This window comes from Leishmania donovani, chromosome 30 (assembly GCF_000227135.1).
Source record: "Leishmania donovani BPK282A1 complete genome, chromosome 30".
NCBI lineage: Eukaryota > Euglenozoa > Kinetoplastea > Trypanosomatida > Trypanosomatidae > Leishmania > Leishmania donovani.
Genome location: NC_018257.1, coordinates 1,116,312 through 1,134,088, shown reverse-complemented (window position 1 = coordinate 1,134,088; position 17,777 = coordinate 1,116,312). Strand labels below are relative to the sequence as shown.

The 17,777-nt window shown below is 58.3% G+C and overlaps 3 protein-coding genes across 3 annotated transcripts; all 3 read left to right on the top strand.

Moving 5' to 3' along the window:
* Window positions 1–1,277: 1,277 nt before the first annotated feature.
* On the top strand, window positions 1,278–4,850 carry LDBPK_303100 (kinesin, putative; the record flags this gene model as incomplete). The annotated part of the gene is made up of 1 exon (XM_003862973.1): window positions 1,278–4,850. The coding sequence occupies one exon, from the start codon at window positions 1,278–1,280 to the stop codon at window positions 4,848–4,850; it is 3,573 nt and encodes a 1,190-aa protein (XP_003863021.1).
* Window positions 4,851–8,700: 3,850 nt separating this feature from the next.
* On the top strand, window positions 8,701–14,403 carry LDBPK_303090 (protein kinase-like protein; the record flags this gene model as incomplete). The annotated part of the gene is made up of 1 exon (XM_003862972.1): window positions 8,701–14,403. One exon carries the CDS (start codon window positions 8,701–8,703, stop codon window positions 14,401–14,403), a length of 5,703 nt encoding a protein of 1,900 aa, XP_003863020.1.
* An 865-nt stretch (window positions 14,404–15,268) lies between these two features.
* Window positions 15,269–16,864, top strand: LDBPK_303080 (eukaryotic translation initiation factor 3 subunit 7-like protein; the record flags this gene model as incomplete). The annotated part of the gene is made up of 1 exon (XM_003862971.1): window positions 15,269–16,864. One exon carries the CDS (start codon window positions 15,269–15,271, stop codon window positions 16,862–16,864), a length of 1,596 nt encoding a protein of 531 aa, XP_003863019.1.
* Window positions 16,865–17,777: the final 913 nt, after the last annotated feature.

The following is a 17,777-nucleotide window of genomic DNA, read 5'->3' as shown; positions in this document are numbered from 1 at the left end:
CGCCTCTTTAGGACCCTCACGTCCGTTGTCACGTCACTGCGAACGCAAAACGCACACGCACACGTCGAAAAGAGTCACATTCGACTGGATCACTCGTGCGAAGCAACAACAAAGAAAGAAAAGCGACTCGAAAGATGTCGCGCAGACAGAAGTCGTCTCTTATCGTACTTACATATGCGCGCGCGTGTGTGTATTGCGTATGTACAGGACCTCGCCACCTACGAAGATTGCTGCGTGTCTCGTTTTTCTTGGGTGAGGGCACTTTTCCTGGTGGCGACACAGGCTCAGCTAGCATGTCTCCCTTCTCCCCCTCCTCTCCATGGCCCTCATGACATCTCTGCGAATAGCCTCTATGACATTGTGCTGCCTGCACATGTGAGAAAGTCAAAGCCTTCTTTGTACGACTTTTCCTCTCCTCATACCCCCCTCCTTCCCCGTCTATCATACCCCCTCTCACCCTCCTCTCTTTTTTTCTGGGCTCACTTCTTTGAACGTGTTGCCACCGATCATGTGTGCATTCGCGTTTCTTGGTCTGTGTGTGCTTGCTTGCAAGTAGGAGTGGGCAAGCATCGCGGCTGCCACTTATCTCGCTGCCGCCCTGCTAGGTGCCCATATGCGCGAGAGCAAGTACAGCGACAGCAGAAAGAAGCACCTTTCACCATATTCACGCTCCTATTCCCTCATAATCTTCTCCACACCTGCATACATACACGGGTGAGGGCCAGACGCTTGAGCCCTGCCGAGACGGAAAGGGCAGGTGGAGAGTCGAGCACACGCACACGTTGACGCAACACATGGGGTCTTCATTGAGAACTTATTCGCCTGTTGCCTGCTGATTCGCCCTTTCTTGCGCCAGAAAGGGACCACAAACGCTGTGTTCCGCACACACACACACGCGCACACCTACGCACAGATACAGAAGCGCGAGCAAACCTCTTTTTTTTTGCACTTTTTCGTTTCTGTTGGCGAAGACACGCCCATACGCACGGAGAAGGACGGCAAGACCACACCTCACCGACAGCATCTTCATCTCCCTCCCACTCGCGTCTCCCTCTGAGTGGGCTCTTCTTCCTCATTTCCTCCGTGCAGCCGAGGTGCTGTTTTGTTTTGACTTCTCAGTTTTTTTGCTGTGTGTGTCTTGTGCACTCCGCTCCGCATTCGCTCCGTTATCGAGCGCACGCGCCAACTTCCCGGGCAGCTGCGCAGCACACTGCAGTTTTTTCGCCCGCCTTCAGAGAAGATACAACGACCCACCCTTCCCCGGCTAACGGTGCCTGATGAGCTCCGCTGGTGAGGTGAGCGTAGCCGCCGGATCGGCGGTGGAAGGCGAAGATTCACGTCTTCGCGTCGGCGATGCGTTAGACGAAGTCGACGACGGCTCAGCAGCGGCCGCCTCGCCAACTTCGACAACATCGGCTGCCACGAAGGCGAAGAAGAAGTCGGCCAAGACGCCGACTAACAGGCGCACCAGCGGCAGCGGCATCGATGTTTGCGACAACGACGACGGCCAGGCCCTCTCTCGGTGCCTTGTGTACTGTCGACTGCGCCCCACCATCAAGAAAGATTACAAGGAAGGCGGCCACGCGCTCGTCACTCTGGAGGACAAGCGCGTCGTCGTCAAAGATGAGCGCCACTACGACTTTGACGGCAGCTTCGGCCCGCTCGCCGAGCAGTCGGAAGTGTTCGAATCCGTCGCGATCCCGTGCATTGACCATGCTTTCAACGGCTTCTGCTCCGCGCTGATGTGTTACGGCCAGACCGGCACTGGGAAGTCCTACACCATGTGCAACACCGACCCCCATCACCTCGGCATCATCCCCCGTGCGGCGAAGTACATCTTCGAGAAGATCCAAGCCAACGAGGCGAGCGACCCGACGCGAACGTACGTGGTGACGGGCCAATTCGTGCAGATCTACCGCGATAATCTTGGTGACTTGATGGTGCATGAGGGCAAGGATCGGGTGGAGATCCACTACGACGAGGAGAACGGGGTGTCGCTGACAGGGTGCACCTCCCACGCCTTGGCGAGCTCCAAGGACTTCATGCGCTTCTACAACGAGGGAAATGCGCGCCGCGTCATCGGGTCAACCGCCATGAACGCGGAGTCGAGCCGCGGGCACACCGCCATGATCGTCTACGTCACGTCTGAGGACATGGAGGACATCAGCAAAGGTAAACTGCGCGGCAAGATCACGTTCATCGATCTGGCCGGCTACGAGCGCTTTAGCAAGACTGGCATCACCAACGCCGACCCGATCCGCAAGGATGAGGCCAAGACGATCAACGCATCTCTCCTGGCTCTCGGCCACGTCGTCAGCTCCCTCTCAGCCGGCACGAAGCACGTTCCGTGGCGCAATGCGAAGCTGACACGCATCCTGCAGGACTCGATCGGCGGGCGTAGCCGCACCTCGATCATCCTCACCGTTGGCCCCAGTAGCGAGCACCTGTACGAAACAACCAACACGCTTCAGTTTGGTCTGCGTGCCATGGCCGTCAAGGTGGAAGCGAAGATGTCTGTTACGGTGGACTACGTGAAGCTGTCGAAGAAGCTCATGGGTCTGCTGAGTGAGCGGGATGAGCGAATCAGCTCGTTGGAGGTGCAGATCGCCAACCGCGACGCGGAGCGGCAGGAGCTGCTTGAGCGCTATCAGCGCGATCGCGGCGACCTTGAGCAGCGCTTCGCCGCGGAGCTGCAGCAGCTGACCGCGTCCGGGGCGAGCGAGCAGCAGATCCGCAACCTCAAGGAGGTCTACCAGGTGGAGATCGAAAACCTGCAGGACCAGCAGCAAGAGGAGATCGGGTACCATGATGAGATCCACTCGAAGGAGATCACGCAGTTCATCAAGGAGCAAAAGCACCAAGAGGCGAAGAGCCTGATGGAGATGAAGCTGGCGCAAGAGCGCTTGGTCGAGGAGTTCCAGCGGAAGCTCGACAACGCCCGCGGCGGGACGAACGAGGATCTCGTGCGCGCGCTACAGCAACTCGCGGAGAAGGACGCCATTCTCGCCTCGCGTGCCAACGACACGGCCCGCCTACATGCCACCATCGACGCGCTCACAACGCAGGTGCGGTCATTCGGTGGCACGGTGCAAGCGGACGTCGACTTTCCGGAGACTTTTCTTGATGTCTCGCAGGTGGAGGAGATGCGGGCCCGCCTGCAGGGTGAGGTGGAGCGCAACTACAACAAGGTAGTCGACCTGTCCACCCAGCTGGATCGCGCCTCGATGCTGGCGCGCGATCGAATGGAGGAGGTGTCGAAGCTGCAGCAGGAGGCAGAGCGGCTGCACGAGAAGCTTGTCCAGGCCGGTGTGGAGATCAGCGAGTCCAACGAGGAGCTGCAGGAGCTTCGTGAGAAGCGGGCTGAGCTGGTTGACCCCGAAGAGCTTGAGAGCCTTCGCTTGCTCATGCAGACGGATATCGACGAGCTGCGCAGTCAGAGAGACGAACTGCAGGCAGAGTTAAGACGTGTGAACGAGGCGCGCGTGCGCGAGTCCATGGCACGACGTCGCAACGTGCTGGACAGCCCCGAGACCCTGAAGCGCATCCTTGCGGAGGACGTGGGGGAAGGTACGGAGGACCTGGGCGGCAACGCCTCACGTGAGCAGGGGCGTGGTGACTCCGGCAACGCTGCTGACGGTGTGCACAAGATGGGGCCAAAGGCAAAGGCGATGCAGAGGGCGTACAAGAAAATGATTCAAAAGCTGAACCGCCAGCTGTCGGATAGCAGCCGTGACAGGGCTGCACTCGTGCAACGCATTCAGCAGCTCGAGCGCACGCTCACGCTCTACGGCATCCCCGTACAGGCGACACCCGGGTGCGCCACGGAGTATAAGGAGGCCGAGGCTAGTCACGGTGGCAACACCAGGGGCGGGCCTGCTCGCCCAGACGCCTCCGCGTCGGACCGGGAGAGCTCCAGCGCTGAGAGTCACACGGAGGAGTCGCTGCTGACTGCTGGCAGCGCAGACGCCGCGCTCGTGCTGCTTTTCAAGGAGCAGGAGATTGAGGTGCGGGATGGCCTGATCGCTCAGCTTGAGAGGCAGCTGTCAAAAGCGGTGTCGGCATACGAAAATGATCAAAAATATATTCAGGAGCTGAAGACACTGCTACGCGATGCCGGCGAGACACCGCCAGAGACGTCGTCGAGCGGCTCGCAGCCGGTGGAGGGGGTGCCGCTGGAGGAGTACAGCACGCTGCTACGGCAGCTCCGTTCCCATAACCGCAAGCTTCTCGTGGAGCTACTTGTGCTGCAGTCGCGCCAGAAGGCGGAGGCAACGGAGTCACCCACGACCGAGCGGTTGCTCTTCGAGGAACAGCTGGAGGAACGAGACACGGAGCTGGAGATGAAGGATGAAATGCTGCTTGAGAAGAACGCGATGCTGCAGTACATGGCGACGCTGAGTGCGCGGCTCATCAATCAAATGGAGGCGCTGGGGCTCGAGCCGTGCTGTCATCTGCCGGAGCGCTATCAAGACCTCGTCAAGGCGGAAAAGGACCAGCTTGACATCCAGGCAGCAAAGCAGCGCGAGCTGGAGGCGCAGCTGCAGCGGGAACAGGACGAGAAGAAGAAGATGAAACGGCTGCTCGAGGCGATCAATGCCGAGCGTGAACAGGGCGCTGCCGTCCTTCGGCAGACGGAGCTGCGCAACAAGGAACTGCGCGAGCGCGAGAACAGCGCGATGACGGCACTGCAGGAGCTCACAGAGCGAACGATACAGAAGGAAATGATGAGCGACGAGGCGCTGCGGCGCACCACGCATGAGCTCATGGAACTGCAGGCGCGTTACGCTAATCAGCAGCACCGCCGCAGCTCCAACCTCTTCGAGCGGCTTCTCCGCAGCATCATTGAATAGGAAAAACTGAAAACAGGACCTCCTTAATAACTCATTCCCATTGCCGCTGTCGGTAGCGACGTGCCATCTGCGACGCCTCCTTGTTCATCACTGTGAATGCCTTCATCTCCCCCCGCCACCCCCTCTTTCACCTGACGCGTTCGCTTTTCGCCCTGTCCGTGAGCGCGTATGCGCGAGGACTCTGTGAGGCGTCCTTTGTCTTTCTGTGCCTCGCGTGTTGCGCGAAGGTGCATATGTGCGCGTATGTGTGTATGTGTGTGGTGTGTCCCCCTGTACTCGCCATGATTGGCGATTTCGCTGCTTGGCTGTCTTGCGTTTTTTTTTTACTTTTTTTATTGTCGCTTTGTGCATTCTCCTTTGTGCCTTTCTTCCACCCACCTCTCGTTGTCGTTCTCCCTTTGCTCGGTCTTGAACATCCCTCACCTCACCTCGTCCCCCCCCTCTGTGTGTGTGTGTTTGAGTATGCTTGTATAGATTGATAGGGGTGTGCTGGTGCGCAACACATCTCGCCCTCCTTTGCCTCATCTCCGCAGTCGTCTTCATCGATTGGTGCTCTGCGTCTCCCTCGCTGTGTTAGCGGCTCTGCCCCCCCCCCACACACACACAAAACGATAAGAGCAACAGCAAAAGTCGAACGAAGCGCCTCAGCGATTTACTCGCCTCTGCTCATGTGCTTAACGATCCGTTGCGTTGTATATGGCGTCTTCAGGTCAGCTGTGTTCTCTCAACACGCTCTTCAATCAGACGGCGAGGTGGGACTTGTCAGAAGCGATGCGGTTCCAGCGACAGCACACCGGTAATGAGAAGGTGGAAGAGAGCGCAAGAGCTGGCAAGGATCGCTTCACCACCCTGGAAGCTTGTCCTCGCACCTAATAAGTCGGGTGACGGCTCGCTGCCAGTGAAGCAATCAGCCGCTCATTCCACCTTTTCATGGCAGTGTCTTCTTCCGCATTTATGCTTTTTTTTCGTGCGAAGGGGTGAGACGCATGGGCGCGGGCGCTGTTTGCTTGAGTGCTGGCACGCACGTCATCCTGTCTCTTCTGTGCCACCATGTATTTGGGCTGCACCAAGTTATCTTCCCCCACCCTCTCCATCTGTCTCTCTGTCTTTTCCTTGGATTCTCGTTCATGTCTCTCTTATCTGCTGTAACGTTATTTTTTTTCCTTTTCTACCACTCTCGCGGCCACCCTTCACCGTATCACCTTACCCACTCGCGTGCACATCAACGTACCCACACACTCGCAAATGCAGCGAAGCCTCGAAACACACAGAGAGAAAGGGAAAAAGTACCAACAAACAGGCAGCACACCTACACAAACAACGAAAGCCCTAAAGACACGCATACTCACACACACACGCGCACATACATATATATCTACACGAACACACGGAAGACATATCGTCTGCGCTGCCGGCAGTGTGTTGCCTCAGTGAGCCTAATACTAAAGAGAAGCACTACAAGGTGGCACTGTCATTCCACTCTGCTGTTTTGTTCACTTGTCGTTTTCGTTTGTATTTATTATTTTCATACGACACTCCACGTCACCATCAGCACAGCTTCTTATCTTGCCAGGCCCCTCCTTCCTTTATCTTTCCCTCTCGTGCCTTCTTCACATCATTATCAAAAAAAAACACGCACGTCTTTGGACGTTTGCGCGCGCTGTGTGCGTGCGTGAGTTGTCTTGCTCTCTCCTTTTCTCTTGTATCTCTTCGGTGCTTCGTCGGCGTCCTTGTTCCTCTGCTTCTTCCTTTGGGTTTTAGCCCCCTTTTCTCTCTCTCTCCTACCTCCCTCTCCTGGTGTGTCGGTGTGCTCCTGCCTCCGTGCGCTCTCGCTTTCTTGGGCCTCGTTTTTTTTCTCCCTCGCTCCCTCTCTCTCTGCGTGCGTGTGTGTGTGTGTGTGCGTGGACTGTGCAGTTCACACACAGGCATACACGCCCACACACGTCCATACGCACGGGCTGATGGTTGTGGGGTGGGACAAACAAAAGACGAAAACAAACCTCTAGCAAAGCCGCCGCATCAGCAAGAATAGAAAGCAGAGGCGCAAGAGAGCATCACCGTGCGAGCACGAAGTGGACGTGCTCTTTCTTTTTGATTTCTTCTTGTCTTTTATACCCCACCCCTCCCCTCTTTCGCACCTTGTGCCGACGCTCTGTTGCTTCTCCCTTCATTTGTTTGTTGTGTCAGTCTTCCGCCGTCTCACGTGTCCTGCTTCGGCTGTGTTTTTGCCTTTCTAGCGCTTGAAGCTTCTTCCCTGCACCCAATCCCCCGGCCTCGTGCTTCACCTGCAGCACTATTTACCTCTTTCTTTCTCTCCTCTCGGCCCCTCCTGTTGTGGATTGCGTGTCCCTTCACTCCATGCACCGTCTCTGTGGTTGTGAAAGCTACCTCTTCTAGCAAACTTCAAGACGCAGCCATTTCAGCCCACTCACCTCTTCTGTCCTGGGCTCATTTTTTTTTGCTTGCCCTCCCCCCCCCACCCAACGCTCTCTGCCCGTGTCTTTTCCTCGCGCGCGCTCTCTCGCTCTCCTTCTCTCGTCAACTCCTTCTTTGCTGCTACTGCCGCTTGTGCCGGTACACTGGTGCTGGAGAGGTGGTCTCAACTGCCTCCTCTGTTTTGAGGCAACGCACGCAAGCTATTGGTGTGGGTGCGCACCAAGCGGAGAAGGTAATCACGTTTGGTATTGCAATCATCGTCACGGCAGACCGCTTTAGGTGCGCACGCACACGCACACGCACACACACATTCTGCGTGCATGACTTCAAAGAGGAAGCACTCGCTGCCTGACATTGCCATCCTTCTTGTTTGCTGTCTTTCTCTCTCCTTGCTTGTTTTTCTTCCGTTGAGTTCAGCTGGTCGCTTCGTCTCGGGGAAGGCCGCTGAGGCGACCGACGAGGGGGTCTAGCCAACTCTTGTCGAGGGACGGACACACGCCATAGGGGCTCTTTGCCACAGGAAAGGAGGGTCGATCACCCATCGTCCGCAATTCGGGCTTTGCGCATTGATCGCGGGTTTGGCCACGGCCTTTGTTTCTTTTTATTATCATTTATGATTTTCGATTCGACTTTATATCGGCGATTTTGCTTACATTTTTCATTTTTTTTTATTTGGCTGGCTCGCTCGTTAGCTCGTTGGTTCGCTGGGATTGTCACGAATCGCCTTTATCGTCATCTGCAAAGAGTGATCGCGCGCGGGAGGGAATAGGGGGTAGAGGTAAGAAAACGGAAGTGTTTCGTTCGAAGACGCACAAACGCCCCCCCCCTCGTCCTCCCCACTCGCATATACGAGCTGTGCATGGTTGAGGAGTGCGTTCGCGTGTGTTCTGGCTTGCACCGACCGCTGCGGCACAGCGTGTCGAAAAGCATTCGGCGCGGCACCCTTCCCTCGCCATCCCCGTTCCCCCCCCCCTCCCCACGCCCGCCAATGAGTCAATGGCAGTCGATTGTGCTTTTGACGCTGCGCCATCGCCTAAGGCAGCTGCTATGGCAGAATTATGTGACTGAGTCCGAGTCTGAGATGGGCTGCTCGCCACGGAGCAGCATCACCACGCCGGCGGTCATAGAGGCCCCGCGTGTCGTACGCGAATGTGTCGATGTGAATGCCGCGCCCCTGGCGAAGGCGACCCGTTTAGCTGCATCTTATAATTCCAAGTCGTCCCCGCCACCGTGCGCGGGAAAGGTATCTGGTCCGCACCGGCCGCAATCGCATCCCGCATCACTGACTTCATCGTCAGCTTCGCCATGCTTTGATGGGCATGAACTTACATCCGCTTCGCACGGTCGCTACCTCGGCAGGCGCGCATCGCCGCGACGGGCAGCGTTCATATTTCTGCTGCTGCAACTCCTGCACATGCTGTGGGCAGACTTTGGGCCTCCATTGCACAACTTCTCAGGATCCGATGGCCAAGCGGCGATGGGCCCGATCTTGTTTGCCGAGGCCACAACAGTCCACTACCGCGGCTCCGTGTACCACGGCCTTACGGAGGAGATGCTGCAGCGCGGCGGCAGCACCTTCTCCATTCAGGTGTCCATCCCAACGTTTCCGACGAACATTACGCTCGTTCGCTCCATCATGATGTCCATCCTGACGAGCAACGTTCGCCTTGTCGACGACGCCGGGACTTTCGTGCGCCGCATGCAGCCGGCGGCGCAAGGCGAGGCGGCGGCACATGCGTTCAATCACACGAAGGCGTGGCTGACGTGGCGGCGCTTTGTGAAAGATATTCTTTCCCATAGCGAGATCGAGGTTAGCCCGAATGGGCATGCCGTGAAGGTGAGGTTTGCGAGTGGGAAGTGGGTGCTGCCGGCTCAGACGTCAGCCCTCATCGTCCCCTGTCTGCCCTTTTCCTTGTTCGAGCAGCTGGGCAGGCTCGGGGTGCAGGACTTGCCGAATAACTGCCTCGCCGGAGACCCTTTTTTTGTGAGCAAGAAATCATTTTTGCAGCTGGACGAGGCACGATGGAACCCGTCGCAGCAAGTGCTCGTCACCGGTGGGCCCATCTCCATCCCTCTCGCCGGCACCTCCAGCACCGTTTCTGACAAGGCCGAGCTGGAGCGACGGCTTCGCGTGATGGAGGGGTACACGTGTCTGCACACGCGCAGCGCCTTTGTGCGTGGCAGCCGCTGGGACGTCCGCGGCAGCGTCTACCGCTTTACCCCACACCGTGGCGGTATGCAGACCCTCTGCTACGTGCCCTATCCAGACACGCTGCCATTTCTGAGCGTGAAGTTGATGGACTCGTACGAGGTGGCGGGCCCAGAAGGGGTCTCGACAGATCCGCCACAGGTTCACGCGGACCTAGAGTTCTCCGGCACCATCTACGGCACCAACCTGACGGAGCGCGACACGGTGGTCATTACGGATGAGCTGTGCGCCGACTTCACGTCGCAGAACGTCTTCTTCGTCGACCTCTTCTTCAGCAGCAGCTCTCGAGTGAGCTTCTTCGGCACATTCCACAAGCGCGGTATTTATCACGTGTGCTACCACCGCGAAGGTTCCCCTATGTACGTGCTGGTGTCGACGTTATTGGTAGAGCGGGGTGCGGATGTCGTAATCGATAACGACAGCCCGAATGTGCTGATAGACCAGGACGTCAAGCTGCTGCAGTCCGCCTCCGTCTCGCGGCTCAATGTCCAAGACAAGGGAAACCTCAACCTGCGCCAGCGCAGCCTGAATGTGTCGTACTTCCTCTGGTCTGGAGGCAGCATCTCTGGCAGAGGCACCATCAATTGCACCGGGTACGCGAAGATCACCACCCAAGGCTACGAGACGCGGCTGCTGTCGGTGCCGCTCTACAACTACGGCGAGATGACGATCGACGTGCAGCGGCTGTCCATGGAACGAGACGGGGCGATCCACAACTACGGAAACCTGACACTAGCCGTCTCGAGCATGGGAGTGGACAGCATCAGCAGCGTTCTCTCTGCTGGGCGGCGAAACGCGATCACGAACTACCCAGGGGGCGTCATTCGCATCATGGCGCTCGACGAGCGATCCTACGCGCTGCTCACTGGCCGCTTCATCTTCCAAGGTGGGTCAGTGCTGCTGTTGGGAAAGATCAACCTCACCGATGCCTCCAGCTTTGCAGATTCGACCGTGACGCTGAAGAGTGGAACGCTTCTCACGACCCACAAGATGCACCTTGGCGGCGCCGTGGTGGTGGAGGAGCGATCTGTTCTGACTCTGATGAAGGGGTGTGTCTTCGTTTCGGCGACTGTCTCGGGCGATGGCGTGGTGCGGCTGCTGGGGGATGACGTGGTGCTCAACTCGCTCACGGTGACAGGCTCCATTCGCGCTCTTTTCGGCGTAGGTATGACCGACCCGATCTCCGTCATCGCCTACGGCACTACGCACTTTGGCGAGGATACCCTAGTGCACGTGACGAACGCCAACTTCGTGACCTCTAGCGGGCTCGCCAAGGTGACATTTCTCGGCCGCCTCCTCGCCGACTTTGTCACGGTGCGTTTCGCTGGCAACATGATTCTGCAAATCGGCGGCGTGGCAGCGCTGTACGGCAACATGTCCGGCGAAGCCCTCAACTTCCGTCGCACCCTCACCAAGTTGTCCGGCTACTCGCTGCCGCTCGCCATGGCGTCTTTTGTGTCGCGAAATGCGACCATGTTTGTGATCGACACCTTCCGCCTGGACGAGGCGGTCGATGCCAGCGCGCGCGGCGGCTCGTCCACTGCGAAGGGCATCGTCTCCTCGTTGGACCCCTTCAACAAAAGCATCTTTAGCGGCCCGGCGGCCGTGGAGACGCAAGCGTGTGAAGTGTATCTGCCGACGTCGCAGCGTCTAACGGTGAGCGGGCGGCTTGTGCTGCGTGGATGTGTGCAGGTGCCGGCAGGCGGCACCATCAGCGGCGCGGTGGTGAAGCTGGAGGACTCGGCGGACTGGGAGCTGCTGCACCAGACGTTTTGCATCTTTGCCGATCCGGAGACGCTGCCGCACCTCTGCCGGCACAACCGTCGCAGCGTACCGCCCCTGCGGAGCGGCTTGGCGCTCAGCGAAAAGGTATACGTGCGCAGCCCGGCGTCTTTCTTGCTTGACGAGCTCACCCTCGTTCACAGCCACACGCGTGTCACGGAGTCTGTCCCCATCACCATCAAGGACACAATCATCGTGCGGGTCGGCTCCACTCTTGTGCTGGCCTATGGCATAGTGATGGCAGCGCGCCACATCATCATCGAGGGCACCCTTGTTGTGAACGACCCGCGAAACACAGTTTTGAAGGGCCTGGTGGAGGTGAAGGAGGAGGGCATCATCGAGCTACGCGGTGTCTCCGGGATGTCGTGCGCGAACGAGCTTCTGGTGGAGGGGCGCCTCTACCTCGCGCCGAACGCGCGAGGGTTCCACTTCCGTTGCCTGAGCGCCAGCGATGACGACATCGGCGGCGAGGACAGCGAGGCGGCACCGGCCGACCCGGAGGGCGGCGAAACCATGAAGCCGATGGGCCGTCTCGACGCGCTGCTGCGCAAGCGGGCCCTGGCGAACCTCCAGCCTGACATGACGTGCCCCGATGACGTCGTCCACGATTACGACTCACGCCGCCAGTTCATCAACCTGTACTGGATGCGCCAGGCGTACGACCCGCCAGCTGACCAGCCGACGCGGCGCGACATGATCTGGATGACGCTCTTCGGCATTGCCTGTTGCTTTGGCACATTTCACATCCTGCTGACTATGTGGGGGTACACATACAAAAAGTGGTGGAGCGATATTCGGACGCCGTGTCCACTGCAGCTCACCCTAACGTGGGATGAGCTGAGCTACAGCGCCGTCAACTACTTCTCCTTCTGCAGATTCATCATCATCCACCTCCTGAACACCATGGCCGCCTTTCACCCGGGGCTGCCAGCGCCGTTGCCGTCGGTGGCTGGCATGCTTCTGCGCGGGATGGGGCTGCTCATGCCGCACCACCAGACACCGATCAGTCGCCCCCGAAAGGTCGGCATCTTCTACATTGTGTGGCTCTTCACATTCCTCTACGTGAAAAAGCGGGGCAGCTGGCTGATATCGTATCTGCGCCGCAGGCACCCATATTTGCTAGATGTTGTGCAGAAGCTCTACACGGTGCTGACCATTCTCAACTTCATTTTTCTAGCGCCGCTCATGTCGTCTGTGGTGGACGCGATTGCGTGGCCGACCCTGCTGCGCAACGTGCCCACGTACGAACTGATGCAGCAGGACATCTGGGTCGCCATCTCCATCATTTCCTTCTTGTCGATGGGTGTCATGGCACCCTCGAGCATTTTGACGAACCAGATGTTTATCCCTCACATGGATCTTCGGGTGCGAGCGTCGAACATGTTTGTGCACTTCGCGGCGCAGATGTGGGAAACGGTTATGTGGAAGGTCTTCTACAACAACCCGATGTGCGTGGTCTTCAACTGCATCTTCTTTCAGTTCATCCGGCTCGCCTTCTTGTTATGCTTTCCGGCGACGCCGTACAAGAACGTGAACCGATTCATGATGTTCTTGTTGATGCAGCCCTTCCTCGTGTACCTTGCCATCATCCTGTACGTGGTGCTGGTGCGCACCGGGGTGTACACGAGCTGCACGCAAGGCACCGACTTGTTCCGCGTCGTCGCGGCGGCCTTCGTCATCTCGCTCTTCGTCAACTTTTGGCGCAACGTGCTCTTTACGCAGGAGCAGACGACGGCCACAGGTGACGTCTCTATCGACGCCCTGCGCTGCTCCATGACCCAGATTCGCAACCGCATCCACGACCTGAAGTTTGAGGTGTACGCGTGCACCGACGCAATGGAACGGGAGAACATCCTCAACGCCATTGCCCGGATGCGGATCGAGTACCTGGAGAAGCAGGAGCGCTACCGCTTCGAGACACACCGGATTCTGCGGCCGTTCTTCTTCAGCGGGACCGGCTTCGACGGCGATACACACTTGCAGTCGCACAGCAGCGTCGCCTCGTACAGCAACGACGATGGCGACGACGCATCCAACGTGCATCCGGCTATGTCACCGAACATGCAGCAAGGTACCCTTCTCAGTGTGGAGGAGATGGAGACCTTCAGCTGCGGCCCAGCGCTGGGCAAAGGCAGCTACGGCACCGTGCACCTCGGCATTCTCACAAACGGCAAGATGGTGGCCGTCAAGTACGTGAACGTCGTTAGCGAGAGCCCCGAGGCTCTGGCAAGCGTGGAGGCGGAGGTGAACATGCTGCGTGAGTTGTCCCACCCGAACATTATCCGCTACTTTGGCGCACACACGATCCAAGACACAATGCTGGTGTTCATGGAGTTCGCCGTCGGGGGCAGCTTGACCTCCATTGTGAAGAAATTCACGCACCTCACGGAGCCTGTCATGCAACTCTACACATTCCAGATCTTGAAGGGGCTTCAGTACCTACACGACAAGGGTGTTGTGCACCGCGACATCAAGGGCGAGAATATTCTCATCGACGGCTATGGCGTGGCGAAACTGGCGGACTTTGGATGCAGCAAGTCACTGGCGAACATAGCAAACTCCAGCCAGGTGGGCTGTGGCACGCTGGTGGGGTCCCCGTTTTGGATGGCGCCGGAGGTCATTCGGAGCGAGGCGTACGGCACCAAGGCGGACATCTGGTCTGTTGGGTGCACCGTCGTAGAGATGCTCAACGGTGGCGAGCCACCGTGGCGAGAGGAGTTCGACAACGTTTACTCCGCCATGTTTTATGTGGGCTCGACTAACGACATCCCGCAGATCCCAGCGGAGACGTCGGACCCGTGCCGCGATTTCCTCTTCCGCTGCTTCGAGCGCGACGTCATGAAGCGGGCCTCAGCGGACGAGCTGCTCCAGCACCCGTGGCTGAAGTCGGCTGCTGCGGCGTCCCACGCGGAGGACTCGAGCGATAACTTCTTGTCCTTCTCGACTGTTTCGTCCCCGTCGCTCAAATCAGCATACGACGGGCACCGCACTGCGGGTTTCTCGCGCAGCACCCCGCACAGCTCTCGCGAGGACCTGACGTCACCGCTGAACGGCAGCACCGCTCCCCAGCCACCAAACGGCAGCATCGCTAGCATCACCTCTAATGCCTCCAAGAAGTTCAAATAAGCGGCTGCACGCAGAGACATTACTTGTGCAGGTATCGAGAGGCGAAAACGAAAAGGCACTCATGATGCCTTCTTGCGACTACTTCTTCGCATTCTCGCTTCAGTTGGCGCACACCGGTCGCCGTCTGTGGACGGTCTGCTCACGTGTTGATGTGTACATACTCTGCGTGTGCTTCCACTCTCCCCTCCCTCCGCCCTCTTGCTGTAGCGGTGGGCCAACGTGCTTTTCACTCTTCTTTATCTCTTGTGGTGTTCTTACCATCGCCATCCTCGAAAGCGAAACAAGAAGTAATCGGCACGGTTTCGTCGCGCCCTGGTCATACGCCGCTATCACGGCTCACCTTCTTCGCTGGTGGGGCGGCCGTGCTCAGAGGGGGTGGGTGGGTATAGGCTCGAAAAGAGTGTTTTCTTCAGAGAACCGCTGCCTTCCTACTCTTTTCCGCCCTCTCCAGTTGTGATCGGGGGGGGGGAGGCTCCTGCGCAAGGATATGCCACGCAGCCCCTTCCTCCTCTCCACCCACCCCTCTTCTTCCATATAATCGTCATTCAACCCTGCGAGCTGAAGAGACGGCGGCATCCCCCCTTCGTGCGAAAACGCTGTCCATACCTGTCCGCTTGCCACCCTCCTCTTGACCATCCCTGCGCACCACCGCCACCCCCTCTATACCCCTCTGTCCTGCATCAACCTCCACGCACGGACGCACAACCGCAGTAGCCCCATCTTCCCCCTTTTATTTCACGCATCCAAGTGAAATAACACACATACACACACGCCGCGCTTCGTCCCTCCCCTCCTCAGTTCTGCTTCTGCTTGCACGGACACACGCACGCGCGCATAGCTTGCACCGTCCTAAGCGGAAGAGAAAATGTCTTTTGAGCTTCCCGAGCTGTACATCAACCCCCAGTTCTCCTGGGGTCCTCCCGAGGAGGAGATGAAGCTGGACGACGGCGCCCCCTTCGAGCTCTACTCCAAGGCGGACCCGCTGGAGGCGCTGGACTGGTTCACCTACAAGAAAGAGGCGGATGTGAGCGACAGCGATAGCGACGACGAAGCCGTGGCGGCCAACAAGCGCAAGGCGTTCAAGCAGGTGGAGGACAACGCCCGTCTCAACGCGTTGCGCACGGAGCGCGAGAAGACAGTCATGTTCAACCCGCGCAACAACGGCCCGCGTAACGCGAAGTTGGCGGCCGGCAAGAAGGGCGGCAAGGACAGCCGCAACAACAACCAGCGCCGCAACCGCCGCAAGGTGACGGAGCTGCCAAACACTTACAACGCCTCTGCGATGGCTGTGGTGCAGCACGTGATGAAGCAGACGGATATGACGAAACTCCGCATGAGCGCGCTACCCAAGGTGATCGAGCTCGGCCTCTATGGTACCCCACCGATCTACAACACCGGCATCGAGGCAGCCACGTGCGCACGCCCGCTGCCGCTCGACGAATCCAAGTACGAGGAGGACTACTTTATGCGTGGGCTCACCACGGAGGATCCGGAGCTGCGCAAGATCATGGGCGAGGCGCAGCGCTACCCGCTCGTGGTTGTCACGGATGAGATTCTGTCACTGCTGATGGTGTGCACCCGCTCCTCTTACCCGTGGCACATTCGCGTGCTCAACTACAACAACATCTGGATCCTGGTCAAGGGCGAGGACAGCAACATTGAAAAGCAGTGGGTGAGCGAGACGGCCGGGCATGAGATTCGCCCGTCCGAGGGCGCCGACAACCGTGCCGAGCGCATCTCTTCCCTGGGCGAGGAGTCGACCAAGGTGTACGACTGCTTCGCGCGCGCCTCGTGCGCGAAGAGCTTTGCACAAATCAAGACGAACCGCAGCCCCTTCTCCCGCAAGCAGCCGCGCATGTACAGCTACCGCCGCTACATCATGCACGACGGCACGCCGGACCGCTACGACATCGTCGTGCGCTGCGAAGTGGATGCACTGATGCCGCGCACGAACGACCGCGTCCGCTGCTTCGCGCTGCTGGAGCAGTGCGTCGTCAGCGAGAAGGACTCGTCGTGGCGCCGCGAGGGCCTGCTGAAGAACGCCGCCTCCTTCCTGCCCATCGAGTACGCGCACAACGGCTGCAAGATCGCTCGCTGGACGGCGCTGTCGCTACTGTCGGACGCAAAGCTGATGAAAATCGGTTTCGTGACCTGCGAGGAAAGAATGGAGAAGGGCCAGCGCGTGTTCGACCACAAGCAGCACGAGGTGCTCTCCGTGCAGACCTACTCGCCCGCGTCGCTCGCCACACAGTTCGGTATTGACGTGTCGAACATGTGGGCCATCGTGGACCACATCATGCGACCCTTCATCGAGGGCCATTCGATCTGCCCGTCGATCCTCATGAAGCCTGGTGACAAGTCAGAGCTGATCGTCGTCGAGGAGGAGGACGACGACGACGAAAGCGACGAGGACGACTCGGAGGAGGACGGCGACGACGGCGATGACAAGGACGACGAGTAGAGTAACGTGGCTGGATGCTGTCGGATGAAGTCCTGCAACACGCAGCCACGTTCTATTTTCCTTGTTCTGTGTTGGTCAATGCCTTCCACCCGGCTGTATTTGTTTTTTTTTTTTTTGGTGGGCGGGTTCACTGTTAAATCAAAGTGTAAGTAAGTTCATCTGGTGTGGTGCTAGGGCAGTTGCTGGGGCTTGCTGCAACGGTGACGTTCTGTTTTGTCTGTTGGTACATGGCTGTCGTGAATCCGTGTCTGTGCGTGTATTTTGTGTCCCTCTGCGTTGATGCACCAGTGCTCTTGTCGCGCTCTTCCGCCATCGCAGATTGCAGCGAGGCGCCAGGGCAAGAGAACAGAGAAGAAAGGAAAAAGAAAGCAAGTGGTGGGACTAAAAGGTAAGATACGCACAACAACATGAACCCTTGCAACAAAAAAGATGGAACAGACGTGCGTATGTGTCGGTGCGCGCGCGCTTGTGAACTGTGCGTCGTGCTTTGGGAGCTGAATGCGAGTCCGAGGGACTGATGTGCGTTTCCTCATCATACATGATGCACCTTCTCCACTTGCTTTTGTGCAGTGGTGCAGAACGGCCCTCCATTACTGTCCCTACTCTCCGGTGTAGGCGCATCAAGGAGGATGTACCGTGCTTGCCAAGTGCGCGCGCGAAGGAGCTCAGCAAGCGCCCTCGCGGCGCGACTCCATGCCAGCTTCGCCTTTTCTGTTCGTCATCTCTTCTGTTTTCCATCTCCTCCTCTTCTCATGCCGGCGCTTGCTTGGCGGTTACGGCGGCATGTGTGCTGTGTGTGTGTGTGTGTCTGGGTGCGGATTCTATTCGCCCAGCCCCTTTTTTCGTCTCTCTGTGCGCGAGCTGGCGTATTGCGATACAGTGCATTCTCTTCCAGAGATTCTTTTTTTATTTC